The 21,233-nt window shown below is 38.2% G+C and overlaps 1 protein-coding gene across 2 annotated transcripts in view; it reads right to left on the reverse strand.

Moving 5' to 3' along the window:
* The window catches only part of NKAIN2 (sodium/potassium transporting ATPase interacting 2), a 999,851-nt gene extending 978,953 nt beyond the window's left edge, over positions 1-20,898 (reverse strand). Inside the window, exon 1 of one of the 2 annotated variants that reach the window (XM_044249576.1) lies at positions 20,652-20,898. In XM_044249576.1, the coding sequence (XP_044105511.1) occupies positions 20,652-20,705 (54 nt within the window). In that variant the 5' untranslated portion in view covers positions 20,706-20,898. The remainder of the gene's footprint in view (positions 1-20,651) is intronic. The other variant, XM_044249582.1, reaches the window with a different exon arrangement.
* Positions 20,899-21,233: the final 335 nt, after the last annotated feature.

The following is a 21,233-nucleotide window of genomic DNA, read 5'->3' on the forward strand; positions in this document are numbered from 1 at the left end:
TCCACCAGCTCTATAAAGTAAATACCATTATCAATCTCACTGTACCGATTAAGAAAGTAAGGCACAGAAAGGTTATTTGGGCAAGGTGACAAAAATTTGTAGCATCATCATTTGAAATTTTGATTCTAGCGGCTAAGCTCTTAAAAACTACATTATATTCTAGAATCCATAATCTTAACCTCCTCTAACTATCCATCTATAACCCCCATGATATCTGCATGTACTTCAGTCTAAATGGTAGAGTGGTATCTCACACCAACACAGCCTCACACTTCCCTTTTTGACTTGGATGTTAAATCATCTAAACTTTACCCATGCTTCAACACTCAACTAGACTTACCACACCAATGAATCTTCCGTAAGGCAGTCTACTCATTCCAGTATTGCTAACCAGATGGAAAGCGGCATAGCATCATTTTCTTTACTTATGTTTGATGGGGTTCCCCCAAATACGGCACCTTGGCAAATTCAGTATTTTAAGCTGAAAGCATCTGAGAATATGGCAGAAGCATGGTCACTGTGACCAGCCCCTTTCCCTTCTCTCCAGAAACAGGTCAGAAAACCCTCCCCTGAGGCTTCCCCAAGATTCTCCAGTTTACTACACTTACCTCATAATCAACCTATCATATTTTTCCATGACTGCCCACTCTTCATCAAACCTAGCATAAACATACTCAAATCTAACTCTGTCTTTGGGGCTTCATTTCCTTATGAAAACTCCTGTGTCATATAAAAATGTGTATTAAATTAATTTGTATGCTTTTCTCCTAATAATCTTTGTCAGTGTAATCTCCAGACCCAGTCAGGGACCCTGGAGTACCGGTATAGGAAAAATTTTTCCTCCCCAACATATTCCATAACACTAAGTTCTGTGTAAGTCCCATTGTGTGTACTCAATCAATATTTATTGACTAACTAATTTACCAACTCCAAAATGTAAAATTCTAATGGCAAAAGTTAAAGAAGAACAGCAAAGAGAGAATTAGGCCTTCAGAAATGCCCAAAGCTAGAAAGAAGAAATCAGAAAACAATAGAGGCATAAAAATGAGTTGTCAGAAGCCTGGGAGTAATTTTTTTCACAGCTATCTCACTGCAAAGAATTATAACATTTGTGTAAATCACTTGCCTGGATATGGTAAATTATCTCATTAAATGTGGTAACAGGGCAAATTAATACTTTCTAAGCAATATTTTTTAAATTCCATATAAGGTTTAAAAGAGTCCATTTAGCTTAGGTGATTATTTTTTATTTCAATCATAGATTTTCACACTAAAAAAAAAAAATCATCAATATAAAAAAGGCAGAAAAGAAAAAGTGTTCAAATTCAATTAACTCTGCATAATAACTGAGTTCTATTTTCCCTAGTATTCAGCCCCTTTCCTCTTACCCTGTTTTAAGAACAATATTTAAAATCTCAATCAGATTCTAAAATCACTTTATCCATACCTATATTCAAGGGTAAACAATGCATTTCTTATAAGAAAACAATACTCCTTTTTTTAATTTGATGGGTCCCTAATCCTCACAACCCACCCACCCCCAACCTCTGTTGCCTTCCACACACCCACAGGAGGCTCAAACTATAAGCCTCTCTTACAGTATGGAGAAAAAGAACTGGCTTTTGTTTCCCAATGGAATTTTCATGTACAAAGACTGCTAATAGTGAGTGCTGGGTGTGTGAGGTAATGTTCCAGGGTCTCTATCTATATATACTCTGCAGCTGCACAGCTTTGTGATTTCCAGCTCTCCAAGTATAATGCAAAGTCAAATGCCAGATCAAAAAATAAATTTTAGAGCCAGCATGATCAAATCAAGGGACAATGATTCTCTTTGCACCATCCATCTGAGCAGCATCTTACATCAACATTAGTACTATCAGCACCTGGCCTGAACCAGCTGCTCTCATCTTCCAAACTAAAAATATGATGCCTGATCTAAAACACGGAGGGGCAATAAGAAGGAGCCATGTTTCATTACAGTGTAATTTCAGTTTCTCAATGAAAAGAAAAACTGGTGAAAATCTTTCTATCTGTAGATGATAATGATATTGTCTACGGAAAATGCCTCATGCTTACCCTTTTCAGGTCAGGGCTCTTTATTTGCTTATAAACTGTCAATGTATATAATGATCCAGTGATATTAGCTGGTATATAATATTGCTTATTAGAAACACAGAGACAACAACCCCAAAGAATCCTGAGCAGTGCTGTTGATGCAGACCGTCAGCTGCGATTTTTTAAGTTGCTTTCATTTTGAGGCCAAATCGTTGTAAAACAGCTAGAATGTTTTTCCCTCTATGGTCTGTGATACAAGCATTCAAAATGCATCTTGAGTGAAACCTAAAGGTGAAATTTGAATTTGACATGTATTATTTAAAAGTCTCTTAGAAGGGCACCTGGGTGACTCAGTCTGTTAAAGTATCTGCCTTCAGCTTGGGTCATGATCTCAGGGTCCTGGGATCGAGCCCCCTCCAGCAGGCTTCCTGCTCAGTAGGGACACAGCTTCTCTCACTCCCTCTGTCCCTCCTCCCACTTGGGCTCTCTCTCTCTCTCAAATATATAAATAATCTTTTAAAAAATAAATAATAAATACAAGTCTTTTAGAGAAGAGTGGGTTTAATTTTTTAACTTCTAAATATTAAGTTTGGTAACATCACTCTATTGGCTTTAAATGACATAAAAATGGTTGAGGGGATATTGAGAAACAGCAAAGGGTTGGTAATAATAATAGCCCAATTAATTTCAAAGCAAGTATCAAATTTTTTAAAATTCAATTCAGCTACAAGATGCATACGTAACTAGACCTGTGGTCAGCAGAGGTGGTCTACACTCATGCTCTACACAGTGGCTGTCACAGAGCGATTCTGGTTTGGCATGGCCCCTCAATGTGGGCGTGATTTATTCCGCTGCGAGGCATGTGGCTGGTCAACATGGGAAGACTGAGGGAACATCCATGCCCCACGGCGCTCGCTCGGCTGTTGTCGCAGAAACGGGAGATGCTCTACAAATATGTGTTCAGAGAACTGATCAAGACAATTTAGAGTACAGACAGCTTATTTTTAAAATTACAACAAAAATTAAAAGCTCCCCTCTATGGTTTTTATTTCACTTTGGAGAAATAAGTTCTTTTAAAAGAAAATTCTTTGTGCAATACTCCATTTACTAGTACCTGTAGAGAAATTAGTGGTTGATTTTAGGTGCTTAAGAGGGAAAATGAGAAACTATGATTAATTACTCAGTTGCTAGATAGCCGCAGACCCATGGATCTTTTGCTTCGGCCACATCCTTTTCGTGCTTGTTTTAATACCTTCTGCTTAGTCCAATGGGAGACCCACAACAGATGTTTAATAAAACATTTTGAAGCCTTTTTTTATTATTTTTTTTTTAAAATAAGAGCTTTCAGCGTGGTGGGCTTTTAAAAACAGTGATAAGAAGTAAACTCCAGACATTCAGGACTTAAATGTGATACCTCAGTTAGAGAACTTTACCTTTAGAAAACACACAGACTCTTTTATCTACCCTTTTTTCCCCTAAGAAAAGATGTATTTAAGTGTCAGGTAACCATCTAAAATCTTATCAGACTATTCCTTCTCTTTCTGATCTTTGGACAAAGTACTACTTGAGCTGAAAAAATAAGGTGTATGATCAACGAGCAAATCATTTCATTTCAGTCAGTAGTGTTGGTCATGCCTTCCAGCTTTCCATTGTGCACTCATTCTAATCCGAGAGTTAATTTGGGGGCAAAGCTAACTCACCGATGTCCCTTTAATGTCTCTACTGGAAGTACATCCTAAATAATTACCCCACTGGTATGGAGCATATCTGAAGGGATGTCCAGAACGCAGCTTTCCATTGCATTGCTTTCACTGAGAGCTGCTCTACTTCATTTCCACTTCTCTTTAAATTAGCAAGTAAGACTGGGAATCCTCCAGACTCAGTTCAGACTGTATTTTCTAATTAGATGATTGGAAAACGTTAATTAATAAGATGACCCCAGCATAAAAATCAGGGCATACTCTTAAGTACTTATAGCTTACAAATTTGAGCAAGCACTGACTTTTGCAAGTCAGCCAACTTTGTTAGTTCTCAACAATCCTTTAATTAGGCTAGACAGGAAGTAGCATGCACTAATGTGTGTCCTGGCTGAATTCCAGTGGGGATAATTGCAATCTGGTCTACCTAAACTTCCACAGGTTCCATCTGAATACAGTAGTTTTCTCCATTCTCTGTCCCTATTTCATTCGGCATTGACACTTTCTGAGGGTTCCTGCTTTTCACCCTAAGCACTGAGGATATCCAGTTAACAAGACCTTCTGAAAACCTACCACTGCCAGAAAAACATGTGCTAAGTAAGAAAAGCAGAGAGTATTCTAAGAAAACCCATTTCCCTCTTACATACATCCATAACACATGATGAAGTCAATTCCTCTGAACAGCATCATTTTTATTCTCCCCCTTGCTCCCATCATATACCTGCTACATCCACTAAACACACACACAAACACACACACACACACACACATTCCACACACTTAAACTTTCAGAGGACCCAAGTACATCTTTAGGAAACTGCACATAATGGCAATTAAGAAAGCATCATATGCATCTTGGTTCAAAGTTTATAAGGTATTTGTGTTTTGTATTTTTTTTTCCATTATTACTGCTATTTCACCCTGTACTGTATTAAAGAAAACTGCATCAGGTGATATATTCACTTATCTCTGTGCAAATATGAAGATGGGAAAGTACCTTCTAGTCTGGGTCTCCCAGAAAAAGGCAATTTTTAAATGCAAGATTTAATCATAAAATCTTCGTACTAAAAGGACCTTAAAGAAGTCATGTAATTTACTCTTCTACCCCCAGGCATGCAAATCAGAGTCCACCAAAAGACTGTTACCAAACGAAATCAAGTTGGGCCAAGAGAAATTATACAGTCTAAGATAGGATAATTTAAAAGATTAATCTCTGCTGTCTTACCATACTTCTCTAGCAATAACTGGGCCTTCTGGTGAATCAGGATATCAAATATTAAAATGCTGTTGAATATACTTGGGTTTGGGGGATCACCTAAGGAATATTAATAGCTTAAGTATTTTTTAATTTAAGTTCCTGAAGGGCAGTGGTTATAATTTGTGTGTGTGTGTGTGTGTGTGTGTGTGTCCATGCATTTCCATAAGAGTGAGGAAAAGTCTCCCAATACTTCAGAGCCTTACAAAATGTTTACTTTTTAATTTACAGTTGTATTAACTCTTACCTAAATCTTTTATTAAATTTAAAATTCATCATCTGACCTAAAACTTCATGCCTTCCTCTTCATATAAACAACTGCCTATAATTAACATGTATTCTGTATCTGAAATCTTTCTTAATTAAGACATCTCATAACGATCTATATATTATGTGCATATTTTAGTAGGCTATAGGAGTTCAGAGAGGACAAATAAAATGTCAAATATTCATGGACAATCTTTACCGGCACCAAAGGAAAGACAGCATTCACTGGGTCTTAGATAATATCCCCCGGTACAAATTAAAAGAACCGAGACAGTCAAGAATGCAAAGGCTTGCCTGAGCACATAATTGACCATAAAAAAAAAAAAAAAAAGCAGCTTTCAAGTGAATCTCCAGTCAACATTACCTCACTAGTAGATACTCCCACAAACGTTTACTCAATGTGTGTCTCAACCTACCTCCTAATCCCTAATGTGTGTCTCCCAATCCCTAACATACATCTCAATTTAGCTCCCAATCTCCTTTTTCTTTCCTCCTGCTTCTGTCCTCACCTCCAAAGCTGCGCAACCACTGAGCTCCTCCCATTTAATACCTGCTTAGAAACAATAAAAATCATCTAGACAGTTTTCAAAATGTCTAGGTAAGTAGGTTGCTTCCCCTAATACTCTATTTCCATTAGTCAAGGAGCTGGGGGAAGGAACCCTGGTGTTGACTTTTGATAGAGCTCCCAATAATTGCAACCCAGGGCACAGCGCCCCGGGCATGACTCTCATAGGTGCACAATGGCGAGCTCAAATCTACTCTTCCCTTCACCATCGCTTCCACGGTTATCTAGAAAATTCCAAATTTAGGATGAAGAAAATCTGCTGTTATTGCTAAGTGCTCTTTCTAGGGCTTTCCTCTAGCTCAGTGGATCTCAACAAGAGGGCTGTTTTGTAATTTGGCAATGTCTAAAGACATTTTTGGTTGTCACAACCGGAGTATGCTACTGGCATCTACATGTAGAGACCACAGATGCTCCTAAACTTCATGTGATGCACAGAATATCCCCACATGACAAAGAAGTATCCAGTCAATAATATTGTTGAAGCTGAGCCAGTGGCTTACCTGAAACCTACATTTCCCTTCCTTCATCACTCCACTCACATACTCATTAAACATTTCCATTCCTCCCAATTCATCCTCCTGCCCCCTACTAACCATACTTCTTTTCCAACTCCAGTCCTCAGGTCAAACCACACTCTCCTAGTCTCACAATTGCCAGCAATCCCTGCAACACTCTTATTCTTTCCTGGCTATGTTCCTCTTCATCCCTTACCTCTGATCATCTTCAGTAAAGCCAAAATGTACTTTTGAAAGTGATGGTTCTTCTATCAGCTGGATGATAGAGGCCTCATGGCCTCCCATCCTTCTCAACAACTAGACCTTCCATCCAATTCGGTGACCAGTAAAGGGCCTCTGCATGCCCCAGGCAGTGCTCCTCTGCAAGACCTAAACCCTTGTGTACTGTCTCACTATGACAACCAACACAACCACCTTTCCTATAATCTCCCTTCTGCTGGACCTCCCTCCTATCCTCAAACATCTGGAGTGGTGCTCCAGGAATCTAACTGCCCTTTCCGTTCTGGTAGCCTACTCATGGCCACCCAGTCCTACATTTTATTTCAAGTCCCCAAACCCTCATTTTTGTTCAATCGAAGATCAAGGAAACTTCCCATTTCTGCTTTTCCATTCCAATTCTTAAAAAGTTGGGGAATGCTGGAAAAGTAATTGGTTCCCCTACAAATGCATGCCACCTGGTTTCACTAAGGCCTTAGTTGCAATTTAGCCATCATTTAATTTGTTGCTTCTTTCCCCTCACATTCCCCACAGAGCTTGGTCTAAACTTTAGACCTTCTCACTCATGTCATATTGCCTCTTATTCTACCATGGGGAATGGTGCCACTCACCTGGAGAATTAGCCTCTGTAGAAATGTATGTCCTATGAAGTTTAAACTCCCTCCAAAGGAGCTCAAGTCCATTCACAAACTGCAACCCTACCCACTTCATCCTCTGCTTCCCTTCCCAATTCTCCGTATTTGCCAGTGAACCTCTTTGTTGTCCCACACATACTTACTCCATTCTAATCTTTGCTCTATCATTTCTCTCTTTTTTAAAAATTATTTATTTATTTATTTATTTATTAGTGTGCACTATGTGGAGCCAATATGGGGATTGAACTAATGACCTTGAGATCAAGTGTTGCATACTCTACCAACTAAGTCAGTCAGGTACTCCCTAACTAACACTACTTACACCTAGGCTTCTCTTTTCTCCAATCTTGTTATAGAAATCTTACCTATCATGTACTCACATCCCTTCACACCTTGAATGATCAGCTTATGAAGATGTAACTGATTACTTCCCCGAAATCCCCTTAGTACTTCACTCTTACTTTTCTTATAGTTCCTATCATTCTGTATTATACTGTATGTATCTATATATACCATTTAATCTCCTAAACAAAGTCCTAGTTTGCTTACACTATCCAACTTAACTCTGCTCCTTCTACATTGCATTACACATAAATGCACTCACACATGTGTTTATATTATCGTTACAATACATTATAAATAATGTATATCAAATATATAGAGAGAATCTCCTAAAATGTTTTGCAAATTCAAAATAACTGAACTAAACCTGTCAATAAGTAGAATACCTTGATAAACCGGAAGACCAAAAAAAAAATGGAAAGGAAAAGTTTATCAGTAGTTTTCACACGAATTTCATATATCAGGTTGAGAAATTTGTAAATCCCCTCAAGATGCATGGGTATTTTCTGACAAAAAAAGTTAATAAATTTTAATAGAGGGTGGCTGGGTGGCTCAGTGGGTTAAGCTGCTGCCTTCGGCTCAGGTCATGATCTCAGGGTCCTGGGATCGAGTCCCGCATCGGGCTCTCTGCTCAGCAGGGAGCCTGCTTCCTCCTCTCTCTCTCTGCCTGCCTCTCTGCCTACTTGTGATCTCTCTCTGTCAAATAAATAAATAAAACCTTTAAAAAAAAATTTTAATGGAGTCTCAAAAGCGTCCATCATGAACAACAACAAAAAAAAAGTTAAAAAGTACTGTTCTGGAGATTTGCAATATAAAGACAAAATTCACTTCATTATTTACATTTTGATCTAAGAAAGCGTTTAAATAATTTTTATACCAATTGCAGTAAATAAAGCTACATAATATGAATTTGAAAGATATGAATTCACATTTTTTTAAAAATGGCCCAGTTTACATCACCATTTATTTTTCACCAACACTGATCTTATTTATAGTACACTGAAATGTGATTTTACAGTACATAATAAACAGAACAGTAAAGTATTTTTAAGAACTATCACATTTAGCAAGTAGTATGGCTTCATAAATAAGTAAATAAGGATCAGGTTGCAATTTAACCTAATCTTCAATTATCACAACCACTACATATTAGGTCAATCCATGATAGGAAACACAGCTTGACATTCCTTTCAGCTACACCATATCTTAACTGTCAAAGGGACAGAAGCATACTCTTAATTTACTCAGCACATGTCAGTATGCTGTTCATGTGTGGGACACTTCATAGATCTTTCTTAATGAAGCAGATTTAGTAATTACTTAATTTCCTCCCACTGTTCATTAATTCATTCATTCATTTTGAAACAATCATAACTGGAACATAGCACTGCAGGCTAGGAATCAACCTGGAGTTCTACTGGAGTTCTACTGGGTCTTCTTCTCCCAACACCCCACAGCAGGGCCCAAGGCATAGCTGGTTCTCAGTCTCTGACAGTAATGGGCCCATGTACTGCTGCATTCAAACCACATGAGGAAGGGGCGCCTGGGTGGCTCAGTGGGTTAAGCCGCTGCCTTTGGCTCAGGTCATGATCTCAGGGTCCTGGGATCGAGTCCCGCATGGGGCTCTCTGCTCAGCAGGGAACCTGCTTCCTCCTCTCTCTCTCTGCCTGCCTCTCTGCCTACTTGTATCTCTCTCTAAATAAATAAATAAAATCTTTAAAACAAACAAACAAACCACATGAGGAAGACATTCAGGGAGATGTATTTTGTAAAACAAGATATTTTTATGTCACAAAATTACTTTTCAACCAAAAAGTTAACATCCCTCCTATAAACTGAGAACACTGCCTCAATAATTTTGCTAATACCCCCATCCACATATCACTATTAAGGTTTATATGTAACATTCTTATTCACATTATGAAAGATTGAATTTAAAAATGGGTCTGCATGCAACAGAACTATTTTGGCATGTAAAGTCCACATCAAACTGCTGTAGAGATCTAGAAAAAAATTTATCGGGGTTTATTTCTCTCTGCTTAAGGGAAAAACTAATATTTCAAGCTGTTATGGTCCTTAATATAACTCTAGAGTCAAAGTAACTGCAACAACATAGCAATCATCACTATCTCATTCTTGTGAAAAGAAAGTAAAAACCAAGATTTCCCTGAAGAATTAAAGTAAGGGAGGCATATAATTAAAGGTCACTAAACACTGTTATTATAAGATTTACATTTGCTAAATGTAAATTGAACTTGTGCCATTTGCCTGATTTTTAGGACAGCTTTTTTGAACAAAAACAAATCTATTCCAAGACAGTCTATAAAATGGTAAAATGGGAGAGCAAAGTCCCCTATATTTAAGAGCCTGTGGAGCTTCTCAAAAAGGTTGTAGATAAAACCAGAAATGGATTCTTGAGAAAACTCATTAATGAACTTGCAGTCATCTTCACAGACTTCACTAAAACATCCTTTAAAAATGTATTTATCAGGGGTGCCTGGGTGGCTCAGTCTGTTAAGTGTCTGCCTTCGGCTTAGGTCATGATCCCGGGGTCCTGGGATCAAGTTCCATATCTGGCTCCCTGTTCACCGGGGAGCCTTCCTCACCCTCTTCCTCTGCCTGCCACTCCCCCTGCTTGTGTGCACTTGCTCTCTCTCCCTACCTCTCTAATAAATAAATAAAATTTTAAAAACGTATCTATCACTTTAAGTAGAGTAGTATTACTTGCCTTTTAACTGCTAGGCATTCAGAACCTAGCCACCTCTCCTCAACATCTACCTCCTCCCTAACCCTGCCCTTCAGAAGAAAGAAGAAAACTGAATACTAAGCCAAAAGAAAAGCAAAACATGGGTTCTTAAATGCTATAGAATAGCTATCATTTAACTATCATCCTTTGACTGAATAAAATGGAGCCACATTTTATGAAAGATGGACAAAAATGAAGTTTCATTAATCCCTATTTGATAAGGGTAAGAAATGCATAATCCTTATAAGCTCCAATATTTTGGAAAATTACAAGTTATCTGTCTACTGTAATCAAATTTTTGAGTAAGCTTTATTTTTCAAGTTATTTTACTTATTTAAGTAATCTCTACACCCAATGTGGGGTTTGAACTCACACCCCAAGATCAAGAGTCCCAGGCTCGGGGCACCTGGGTGACTCAATGTATTAAGCCACTGCTTTCAGCTTGGGTCATGATCTCAGGGTCCTGGGATCGAGCCCCACATTGGGCTCTCTGCTCAGCAGGGAGCCTGCTTCCCCCTCTCTCTCTGCCTACTTGTGATCTCTCTCTCTCTCTGTCAAATAAATAAATAAAATCTAAAAAAAAAAAAAGAAAAGAAAAAAAGAGTCCCATGCTCTTCTGACTGAGCCAGTCAGGCACCCCAAGCACGTTTTATTTAAAAAGGAGGAAGGGGGAAAAAGACCCCAGAGCTCCTTATATACCACTTGTGTATTATCAAATACACAGAAGTTTTCAAATATGTGGCTCACTCACTGCTCCCAAATACCTAGGGTTAAACACATCCACAGACCTTGATCTCATCTCTGCACCTGAGAAAAACCAAAGGAAGCAAACAGGTAGTGCCTGGAAACACCATCTCCCATAGGTCAACTATTCCCTAATTCATAGACCCAGAGACTGAGAGACTGAGGTCAGGACCACTGCGTCCACAGGGATGAACTATGACCTCCAGGAGTAAGCGGAGTCCTGCCCACTGTAGATGCCATAACAAAGAAAGTGCTCAATGCCAAGGAAAGTCAACGGAGCCCTTCTGGGGCAAGATCATAGAAGGCAGCACACTCCCAGGTTGTAATGTTCTCCTTGGGACTGTAAAAGTCTTCCCCACTTTTTGTTTCTGAGCGACATCTGAGACTGTCCTTTGTAAAAATAATACTCAAGGAGCTCTGCCTTGTATATATCTCCATGGCTAGAAGTCCATATAGAGTAGTCTCAAATGAATTCCCTGCCACCCCTGCCACTGAACATTTGAGATGATATGGACCCATCTCTCATTTGACACAGGGCTGTCAGTTAAAAGATTTAAAACACCTCCTTATTCTGTTGTGTAATTAGTATCACACAGATGCATACAAAGGTTTCTGTTAACAGAAGAGATTTGATTCCTCCATTCCAATCTAAGACCCGTTTGTTTTCAAAGAACACAACATTGTTGGGGCTTTTAAATGTGTTACTGTTTTAGAGTGTGTGCATTGATTAGGAAACAAAAGTCAGTATGAGAACTCCTTACCGCCAGCCCTGCAAAGACAGACATTTAGGGTCCGCTGCTGAAGAACCTGCAGAACACAGGCATGACTGTTCAGCCACGACTTTTTTTTTTTTAAGTTTTTTTCTGTTTTTTGTTTTTTCTTTTTTTTAAATTTGAGAGAGAGAAAAAGAACGAGCAGAGAGGATGATGAAGAGGGAGAAGCAGACTCCCTGCTGAGCATGGAGCCCAACGTGGGCCTAGATCCCAGGACCCCAAGATCATGGCCCAAGCCGAGGGCAGATGCTTAACAGACAGAGCCACCCAGCTACCCCTCGCCCTTGAATTTTTTTTTTTTTTTTTTTTATGTTCTGTTAGCCAGCATTCCCAGGACTTTTAAAAGAAAGTTCTTTTGCAGATGCCCTCCCTCAGGTGCTCTTAAGTTCCAAATACCCTTGGAAACCTACTGCAACACGCCCCCTTCTTTGTAACACTGGTAATTAGCCTTGACTGAATTTCAAAGTTAAGGGTTGTAATTTTAGTGGCTGAAACATCATTTCAAGAAACTCAAGTAAATCTATAAAAAATAATAGCCAAGTATCTGAACACAAGGTCTCCCTCATTTATTTTAATTATGTGATAATAATATTTGATAATCTTAAACATCTTTATGTATTACTCTTTGTTAAATACCTCTTAAGTAGGTTAAGCGTTTCTATACTGAATTTTTAGCCTTTAAATATTTAGATAACAATTTAATATTATTAACTTTTAGACTGCATCATTAGCCAAGAGTAATATTTTTCTAAAAAGTGTTTCTGAAAATGCTACTTCCATGGAAGATTAATAGGGGATATCAGGAAAGAGGTCCTTGGTTCATTGCAAGCACTTTGTCAGCATTTGCAGAGTTAAGTGGAATTAAGCAGGAGTTTCTTTCATGTAGGACTTCTAGGAGCTGCTGGGATGTATTGTGACCCTTCAGAAGTAGGAGAAAAGCTAAAGCCTGTAGCATCCACAATTTATTTAACCTCAGAGCCCACACACAACAGAACATTTTGCAGATTTAGTGCCTATGGAACACAGTTTTAGAAATGCCAGCCCAAACACGGACTGGGTTGACTGGTTTGTAAAATTTAATTCCTAATGAACATTTCAAGTGTGATATACCATCAGACACATAAGCATAATGGTTTATCTATTTCAAATGATCTGCACCTAATGTTATCCTCCTTATTTATATATGTTCATATAGGTGGGTGAAGGGGAAAAAAATGTTTCTATAAGAAATTAGTTGTTACAACTAAGGTCACCAGCCAAATGATACATAAACAGCCCATAACAGCTCTTACTGTGACTGAATGAAAAGTTCTGAAAGATTAAACTCTTAATATGTACAAAGATTTTCTGGATATGAGAAGCTGTGAAGCTCTTCTCACATTTGTGAAGCTCTTTCATACCTAAATTGAGCACATGTTCTCCCCAGATGCCGTTAAGCATCTTATAGGGGAAATGGCTCAGGAATTACTTGCCCCTATTTTTCAAATGAGGAAATAACGGTCAGTTATTCAGTTGTCCAACACAGAAATATCAGACAAGGTACAGAAAAATCTGCCCTCACTCATTTCAGTGCTTTCCCAGCATATTCCCTCCTCTCCCTCTCTCCCCCACAGTCGTGCTTGGCACTGTGAGAAGCTATTCCAGAAATTCAGACTGAGGGGCTAGACTGAGGGGCTAGGCTAGCAAAGAGAGACTGCTGAAGGAACCAATTCTACTCCAGCAAGACAAGCAGAGAATATACAGACTAGAGGAAATGAATCACTTTCAGATTGTTCGAGATCTCTCTTCACTGCAAAGACACAAGCACTGTAAAAAGACCTTCCATTTCCCTTATATAAACTTCTGAATAGGACTAAGCTAGAAGTCGGAAAGAGACACACTTGGTCCTGAAAAGTTTTTGTTCGCATAAATAACAGGCCAAAGGAAGAATGAGCTAATTACCTAGTTGGGTTGAAAATTTTCAAAAACAAGTTCATGTATTCAGGTAACACCCTAAGTGGAGACCTATGCTTTAGGCCAGTAGTTCTCCAAGTTTTGATTCCTAACCACTGGCACCCTTGTCACCTGGGAACTCATGAGAAAGCAAATTCCAGGTCTAGGACCTCCCTGAGATCTCCTGAATCAGAAACCCTGGAGTGGGGCCCATTGATATGCATGGAAAAAGCCCTGCAAGTGATTCCCATGCACAATCAAGATTGAGAAGTGCTCTAGAATATTCAGTGTACATTCCAAACAAACTATTACTCGAAGTCATTTCCAAGAATTAACTAATATTCTCACCAAAAAGTCATCCTGATGGATTTAGGACTGAGGTGTGTTAAAAAAAAAAAAAAAAGGCAAATAACATGACTTGGCACTAGCCATTTACCATTTCACAAGGAACAGGAATTTGAGAAAAACAAATATATTTTGTCTTCCACAGAAATGTCTTTAAAACTGATAGATCAAAGTGTCCAAGCCCTTATTATGTGCTTATTTCTCAGTAACTGGCCTGATACATAGTAGCTGTAACTTTTTTCCCCCACCCTTAAGCAATCACAGAAACACAACCTCATGATGAGAGATCATTTCTGTAAGGCAGAACTGCAGGTGTGTTTTGCAGTGTTAGGGCACACAGGAAACCCAGCAGTACAGCAAGGGAAGCTGACTATGCAAGGCACAGTGCCTCCTTTTATTCTTTAGACCACACACCGCTGCTCCATGGCACCCCAGGTCCAGACAGAAACCTGACACCAATACCCTTCCCTGAGCCTGCTTAGCCTTGTGTTGATTACTGGGTCAACCAGGAATTAGCAGGTAAATTCTGCCTTTGTCAATAAAAGAAATGTAAGCTACAGTATCATTTTGTGATACATGGAAGGGATTTGGTGAAGCAAAGAGCCCAGTCTGGTTTAGAGTGGAACAGAGCTGGGTCTGAGTGCAAGCTCTACCACTTGCTAAGAGAGGGAATTAAGGAATTTGCTTAAACCTTCAGAGTTTCCATTTTCTCCTCTGTAAAGTGAGGATATCAGTAACTATTACCTACTTCATAGGATTACTGAAAAAGAATCAGCGGGAAAAAACACATTTAGCATTTAGTCCAGAACAAGCTTCCAGTAAATACTAACAGCTTTCATTATTGTTTAAGTATTTTATAAAACTAAATTTTTAAAGCATGATAAATTATAAAAGCACATTTTTTTCAAAGTACACACAAAAGTCAGTTTATTATAATTTTTCAAAAAGAGTTTCTACAAGGATCAAAGTTACCATATGATCCATAATTGATTTAAAAGGTAAAAATTATTAGAAGTCATCTTATTCCCATTCTGGTTTGGGGGGGAAAAAAAGGAAAGAAAGTCTATGGTTTCCTTTAGACTTACTGTAACAAATATTTTTATTCGTTAGACTCAATGCCTATTTTAGAGTTTAAACATAAAAAGAAAAATGCTGTGTTCAGGAAGATGAAGCAAGTAAGTCCTTAAATAATAAGAACTTGCAAATCTAAATACACCTGAAATAGTAAAAGAAAAAAAACAAAAATTTATATAAATTTCATTTTCTACCTTAATCTGGAGAAAGAAAACAACATAATTTTATTTCTTCATAGTGTTTAAATGTCCTTCAATTTCTTAGAGTTGATAGGAACAAAAGTTTCATACACTTTTATTTTCATTTTATGTGTAGAAATTTTCCAAATGTTAATACAATATTTGTTTCTATTATTATTCTGGGGAAAAGAAGAATTCTAGATACATTGTATCTTGATGGAATGTGTATTTTATTATTTTGAAAATAAATAATCAAGTTTCTCTGGGGGGAAAATACGAGTCAAAACTGGAAGAGTTTCATGATATAGGTGAAAAATGGAATAGAAAGGAAATAAAAATATTTCTCATGCGTGTGTTTGACTTCTGAAATTTGAGTGTTATAAGTCATGGAAATAGAAAATTCTTAATTATTAGCCACATTAGTTTCAAAACTACTTTTGGAAAAGTTACACCAAGCTGCTTAAAATTCTACCAAATAACGTACGTATATTATTGGAAATTTTAGTCATTAGTTTTATATATACAAATATTGAATGCAATTGATGCCACAATCCTAATATATTTATTTCAAGTATAAATCTATAAGGTTTAGTATGTACTTCTGTCTCAAATTTTATTTTTGTCAAGCACACACATGCATAAAAAGGAAACAAAATCAGAAATAAAGACCTCCTCTTTCAAGGGATTCCTGGCTGCCGTTCTGAAATTCTTGATTGGACAAGTAGAGAATTTGACCCCAAAATAAAGCAGGATGAGAGGGAAAAGGAGGTGGCAATGCCTATTCACATTTTTTGGGCCACTGCCCACTTACGGGCCCCATGCCAGAGATGACTCTGGCATTCCACACAGGGGATGTTGCCCACACAAGCCTCTATTGGAGAAAGCAGAGGAGAAGCTCTGTACCAATTGGTTCCTTGAAACTTTGGGTATATGAAAAAAAAAAAAAAAAAAAAGGAGCTTTGCCACTCAGTTTGTGAACCAAGAAAGAGAGCTGGACACTGGAAGGAGTTTCTGTATCTTTCTTGGTAACCATTGAGTGGAGTAGTGCTGAAAATTAGAAAGAAAGAATAGATTTAAACAAATATGCACACATACACACAAGACAATGCTGGAATCAAAAAGTAGAAAATATTTGAAAAAAAGAAAGGTATTTGACAACTTAGCAAATTCCTAGCCTATTTTTACATAAGTTTCTGAAATAGCATATGGAAGTCGTTAGTTTTCTTTCTGAGATAGATTGGTTAATTATCACAAGATTTTATTATCAATGGCATGTGAACCTAAAATTTTAAATTGTCTGAGCAGGGAGGTTTTGTGGCAGGTAAAATTCTAAGCTTATGAAGAACTTTCAGACCTGTCAATAGTACCCAAGGAAAATCACAAGATTCCACCTGCATTTTTCAAGTCACTTTGGGTCATTCTTTATGCTTTAAAAACTAATGAAAGTTCATATAAACATGAACACTGCATCAAGTCATGACAGACAACCACTGATGTATTGCATAATTATAATAAATTGTTTTATTTAGTCCATCTATGTACTCATGGCTTTCTTTTCTAATAAATGTGTACCCCTGGAAATGCCTAGTAAGCACCTGCACAGTAGAAAGTAATTGGTCATTCTAAAGTCAGTTTCAAACGTGCTTCTTCACAAAGAGACACACACATGTGTACTAACACAATTCTTTGTTGCATCTGCTTCAAGTTAGCAATATTTCATAAAGTACATGGCAAGAATGGCAACTTCAAGTATTAATCTGAACATAAATCTATACTTCCAATAGTTTATGACACATACACTTTGTTCCATAGAGGAACCTGATGTACAAAAAAAAAAAAAAAAAGAAAAAAAGTGGGGGGCAATTTTGAATTTTCTTACTTGAAAACAAAGCTGTCTTTTCAAACTAAGGAAGTTAAGGTCTACCATATTATAACTAAATGATTTTTCACTGAGGATCATCTGAGTAATTTTTGTGACATTCAGATAAAGTACTCTTTGATTCAACCAAACACTGAAGAACAAAAAAAATAAAAAACAAAATAAAACAACTGAAACATTTTCTCAAGCTGCTGGGTTGTCAATAAAAAGTTAGATTGTTGCTATCCTGTGCCACTATAACCAACACTGCAAATGCAGTGATGAGTTTTGTGACTATCTGAAATCTTCAGTTTCTGAGCACTAAGGACAGCAATGATAAAAAGGAAATTATCTTCTTGAGATCAAGAGCTTTAACTTGTACTGTACACATGGAACAAAACTGTTTCCAGAGATCACATCCCTTTTTCATAGGAATCACCCTAAAATCTGAAATCGGAATAACCATACATCTCAAAGATTTTAATGTATGATATACAAAGGCAGACACTTTTACATAAAATGGAAGTTTTGTATTGAATCTATGTGGTATGAAATTCTAAATTATTGTCTCCTAAACTGATTTCCTGACCTTTAAAAGAAAGTATGTTTATCAAAAATTGTAATCTGCCAAATATTAAACTAAATGTACATTTAATATAATTAAAAGCAAAGATATAGAATCCTGACATGTAAATTTCTCCGGCACATTTGTCTCTGTCCCTCACCTGTTAAAAAAGATCAAACACTGTCCGCTCTGATAATAACCTGATGAATGAGGTTCCCATCTCCGCTGTACCAACAGCTACCTCATCCTCTACAAAGGCCAGCTGCAACTTGATGTAAACATAAATATTCCTTTAAGTCTAATTAAATTAGAGATATTTACATATGTAATTGGAAAGAAATGTTTTCAGAAACTTAAAGTTACTTATAAGGAAATTTAATAAAGTTTCTATCCTAGACTATCTTTGGCTTCCATTAATTTAAGTAAATCTAAGATTTATCTACACAACTACCAAAAAACATGCCCAAATGTTACAAAACTGCACACTAAACACTTCAGAAGTAGACAAAACTGGGGGAACGTCTGTGTCAATCAGTGGTACATGAGTCATAACTTACTCTAGAAACATGGCTACTTATAAAACCAATAGCTCAAGAAACAGAAAGTTTCTGAAGGTCTATCTAGAGCAAAGGAAAACATATACATCTACCTATTTTGTGTATGTGTGCACGTGCAGTGCTTTACAATTATTAATTTGCAAAGAATTCATTTTATTTAAAATCAAATACTATATTTCTAAGAAGCAACAATTACCAGGAATCTTGGAGGTCATTTAAACGTGATCATTTCACCTTATCAAAGCAATGAATGTTCTTTGTCCTTTGTTTTTTGTTCTGCATCTGCATTAACATGGCTGCTAATTATATTAGCCTGGTGGCACATAAAGTCTGAATGGGGAAAATCACATGATTGTTATAGAACTTCCTTAAGATTCAAATGTCTCCTCGCTTAGACTGAACATGCCTATATTACAAGTACCTTTATTTTGTTAGAGAACTTAGCTTTGATTCAGAATTTCTGTTCCATAAGCGACGTAGCACTTCTCTAATACACCGTCGGATATGTGCACACATGAACAAAGACACAAACACACACAGAAATCTTTAGCCTTATCACCCCACTTTGTATATTTAGTTTCATTTGTATATTTAGATTTTTTTCAAAATTGTTAAGTTCTTGAGAAGTTTGTGTTTGTCACACAAAATGCCACATACATCTAATGCCATAATAAAGCCCTACTAAGCCAAATCATTAAAAGTTGAATCACATTTTAAATTTTTTAAATTGAAAATAGCCTAAGAATGCTCTTAACCACCAACTCATTCTCACAGTTTTATGATTTTACACAGTGAATCAGCAAATGTATTCTTTTCTGAATCATATATGAACATAGGAATGTTTTGAAAATGTTTATACAATTTGGCATACTTGGCCTAACCAGTGGTTTCACCAAGTAAACTCTCCCATTATTCTGATTACCTTTCTCATTAAGAGTAAAAATCCTTTATTGCAAAACTTAGGTGAGTACGAGGCAAAAAGAAATAATCTGGTTTACACATCACTGAAAAAAAATTATATTCTTAAAATTACATTTATAGTTTCACCTTCTTTTTCTTACAGTCAAGTGCCTAAGTAATTCACAGATCAAAATAATCATCATGAGATAACTTTCCTGGTGAAGAAAAACACCCCAAAACAATAAGCAACAAAAAGCACTGCCCCCCCAGCTATATAGTAAACAAAACAACAACAACAATTACAACAAACGTTGGGGCTTCAAGACTACTGATAAACAATGAAGACCACTTAAGGTATTCTTCTAACAGTTTCAACAGCAAATCCTTGTTCTTTTGAACACTTTACTGTTGGGCTCTCAAATCTCCTTCAGTCTAGTTGTCCTTTCAGCCTTTATGAAACATTGTTGGAAATGTGGGTGGCTTTTCACACTAATTTATACTTTCCAAGGAAAGCTATTTGATAGCAGGAGTGAGCAAGTACTCCTACTTCAAATTAACCACTTACAGTGGCATATTTTGCACCTCTAAACTATCCTCAGCCCCCCCTATTGCCCTTAGAGAATTTAAATTCAGAGACATGACGTTTTCCATTACTGGCTTCTTGCCTCTGCAAACGTACAACATTTCTCAAAATGTATATATAATTCTCCATCCTATAAGATCATACAACATATCTATTTCAGGAGCAATTACATACATAATGTAAGACAGAATATTTTTCTTAAGAATTGTTTAAAATAATTGTGATTTAAAGGCTACTGATTCAGTTTATGGCAGTGGTGTTACTGAGTTTATCCAAGTATTTCTCTTCAATCTACATACTTTTAAAACTCAACGTGGCTTCTGGATCAGACTGCTGTAAGGATACCATCTGCCCTACATAGTGTTCTATCACAGCATTATACTTATAAGAATATATTCCTTGAAAAATAACACACATCAATGAAGAAACAAAGATACTGCAAAAAAAAATAGTGTATGGAAGAAAAGTCAAGAATCCCATATCTCTCTGTCTTAAACACCTGTATAGTAAATTATATGTGACAACCACGTTGTTACAGTACTAGGAATGCAAAGCATAAAGGAACAAGAGATACATCTTGCCTTGCTTAAAGAAATTAAAGACAAGTTTAACCCGCACCTGCCAAACTGTCTTCAGAGGAACAGAAATAGGTGGGGGCGGAAAGGCTCACCTCTCCTGTACCCCACAGTGCCTCTCCCTGAAATCATTTTAAATATAGGCAATATATCTGTCACCTTTTCTCTTTTATTTTTCCTTCCATTCTAATCAATGGCAGACCCTTTGCTGCACTCCCCAGCCCAGTATCTCAAAGGCACATTACAGAATGAGAGGACCCAAGTGTCACTTACCAGTTGCATGCCACAGATGAAGATAAGCGTGCACCTGCCACTGCAATAACCCATGGTTTCCGAGACCCCTGCCACAGCCAGACTGTCCCACGTCGGCCACCGTCGAGCCCCCACTTTATCCAATCAGATCGCGGGGAAGGACAGGCAAACCTGCCGAGGGCTCGGGGGCTCCGGGCTGCTGCTGCCAGCGTCCTGGGAAGTGACAGGCATTAGGACCTGCTGGCGCGGCGGCGGCGGCGGCGGCAGCTCCAGCCGCGCCCGCCAAACATACCTTCACTCGCTCGGTGCACACGCCGCGCCGCGGGCAGCGCCGCCCGCGGAGACGCGCCCGGAGCCCGCAGGGGCAGCAGCGGCAGCCTCGCAGCGCCGCCGCGCCTTCAGGCATCTGGCCGCGAAGTTTCGCCCCCGCCGCTCCTCGCGCCGGCTCGCCCCACGCCCCCCAGCGCGGCCGCCGCCCGACGCGCGCTCGCCCGGCGCTCTCCGCGCGCCGGCTTCGGGGGCGGCAAAAGCGCGCGCGGGGCGCTGCCCGCCTCCCTGCGCCGCCCGCGGCTCCTCTGCGCCCGGCGCTGCGGGGCCAGGCGG

Source organism: Neovison vison, chromosome 1 (assembly GCF_020171115.1).
Source record: "Neovison vison isolate M4711 chromosome 1, ASM_NN_V1, whole genome shotgun sequence".
In the NCBI taxonomy this organism is placed as follows: domain Eukaryota; kingdom Metazoa; phylum Chordata; class Mammalia; order Carnivora; family Mustelidae; genus Neogale; species Neogale vison.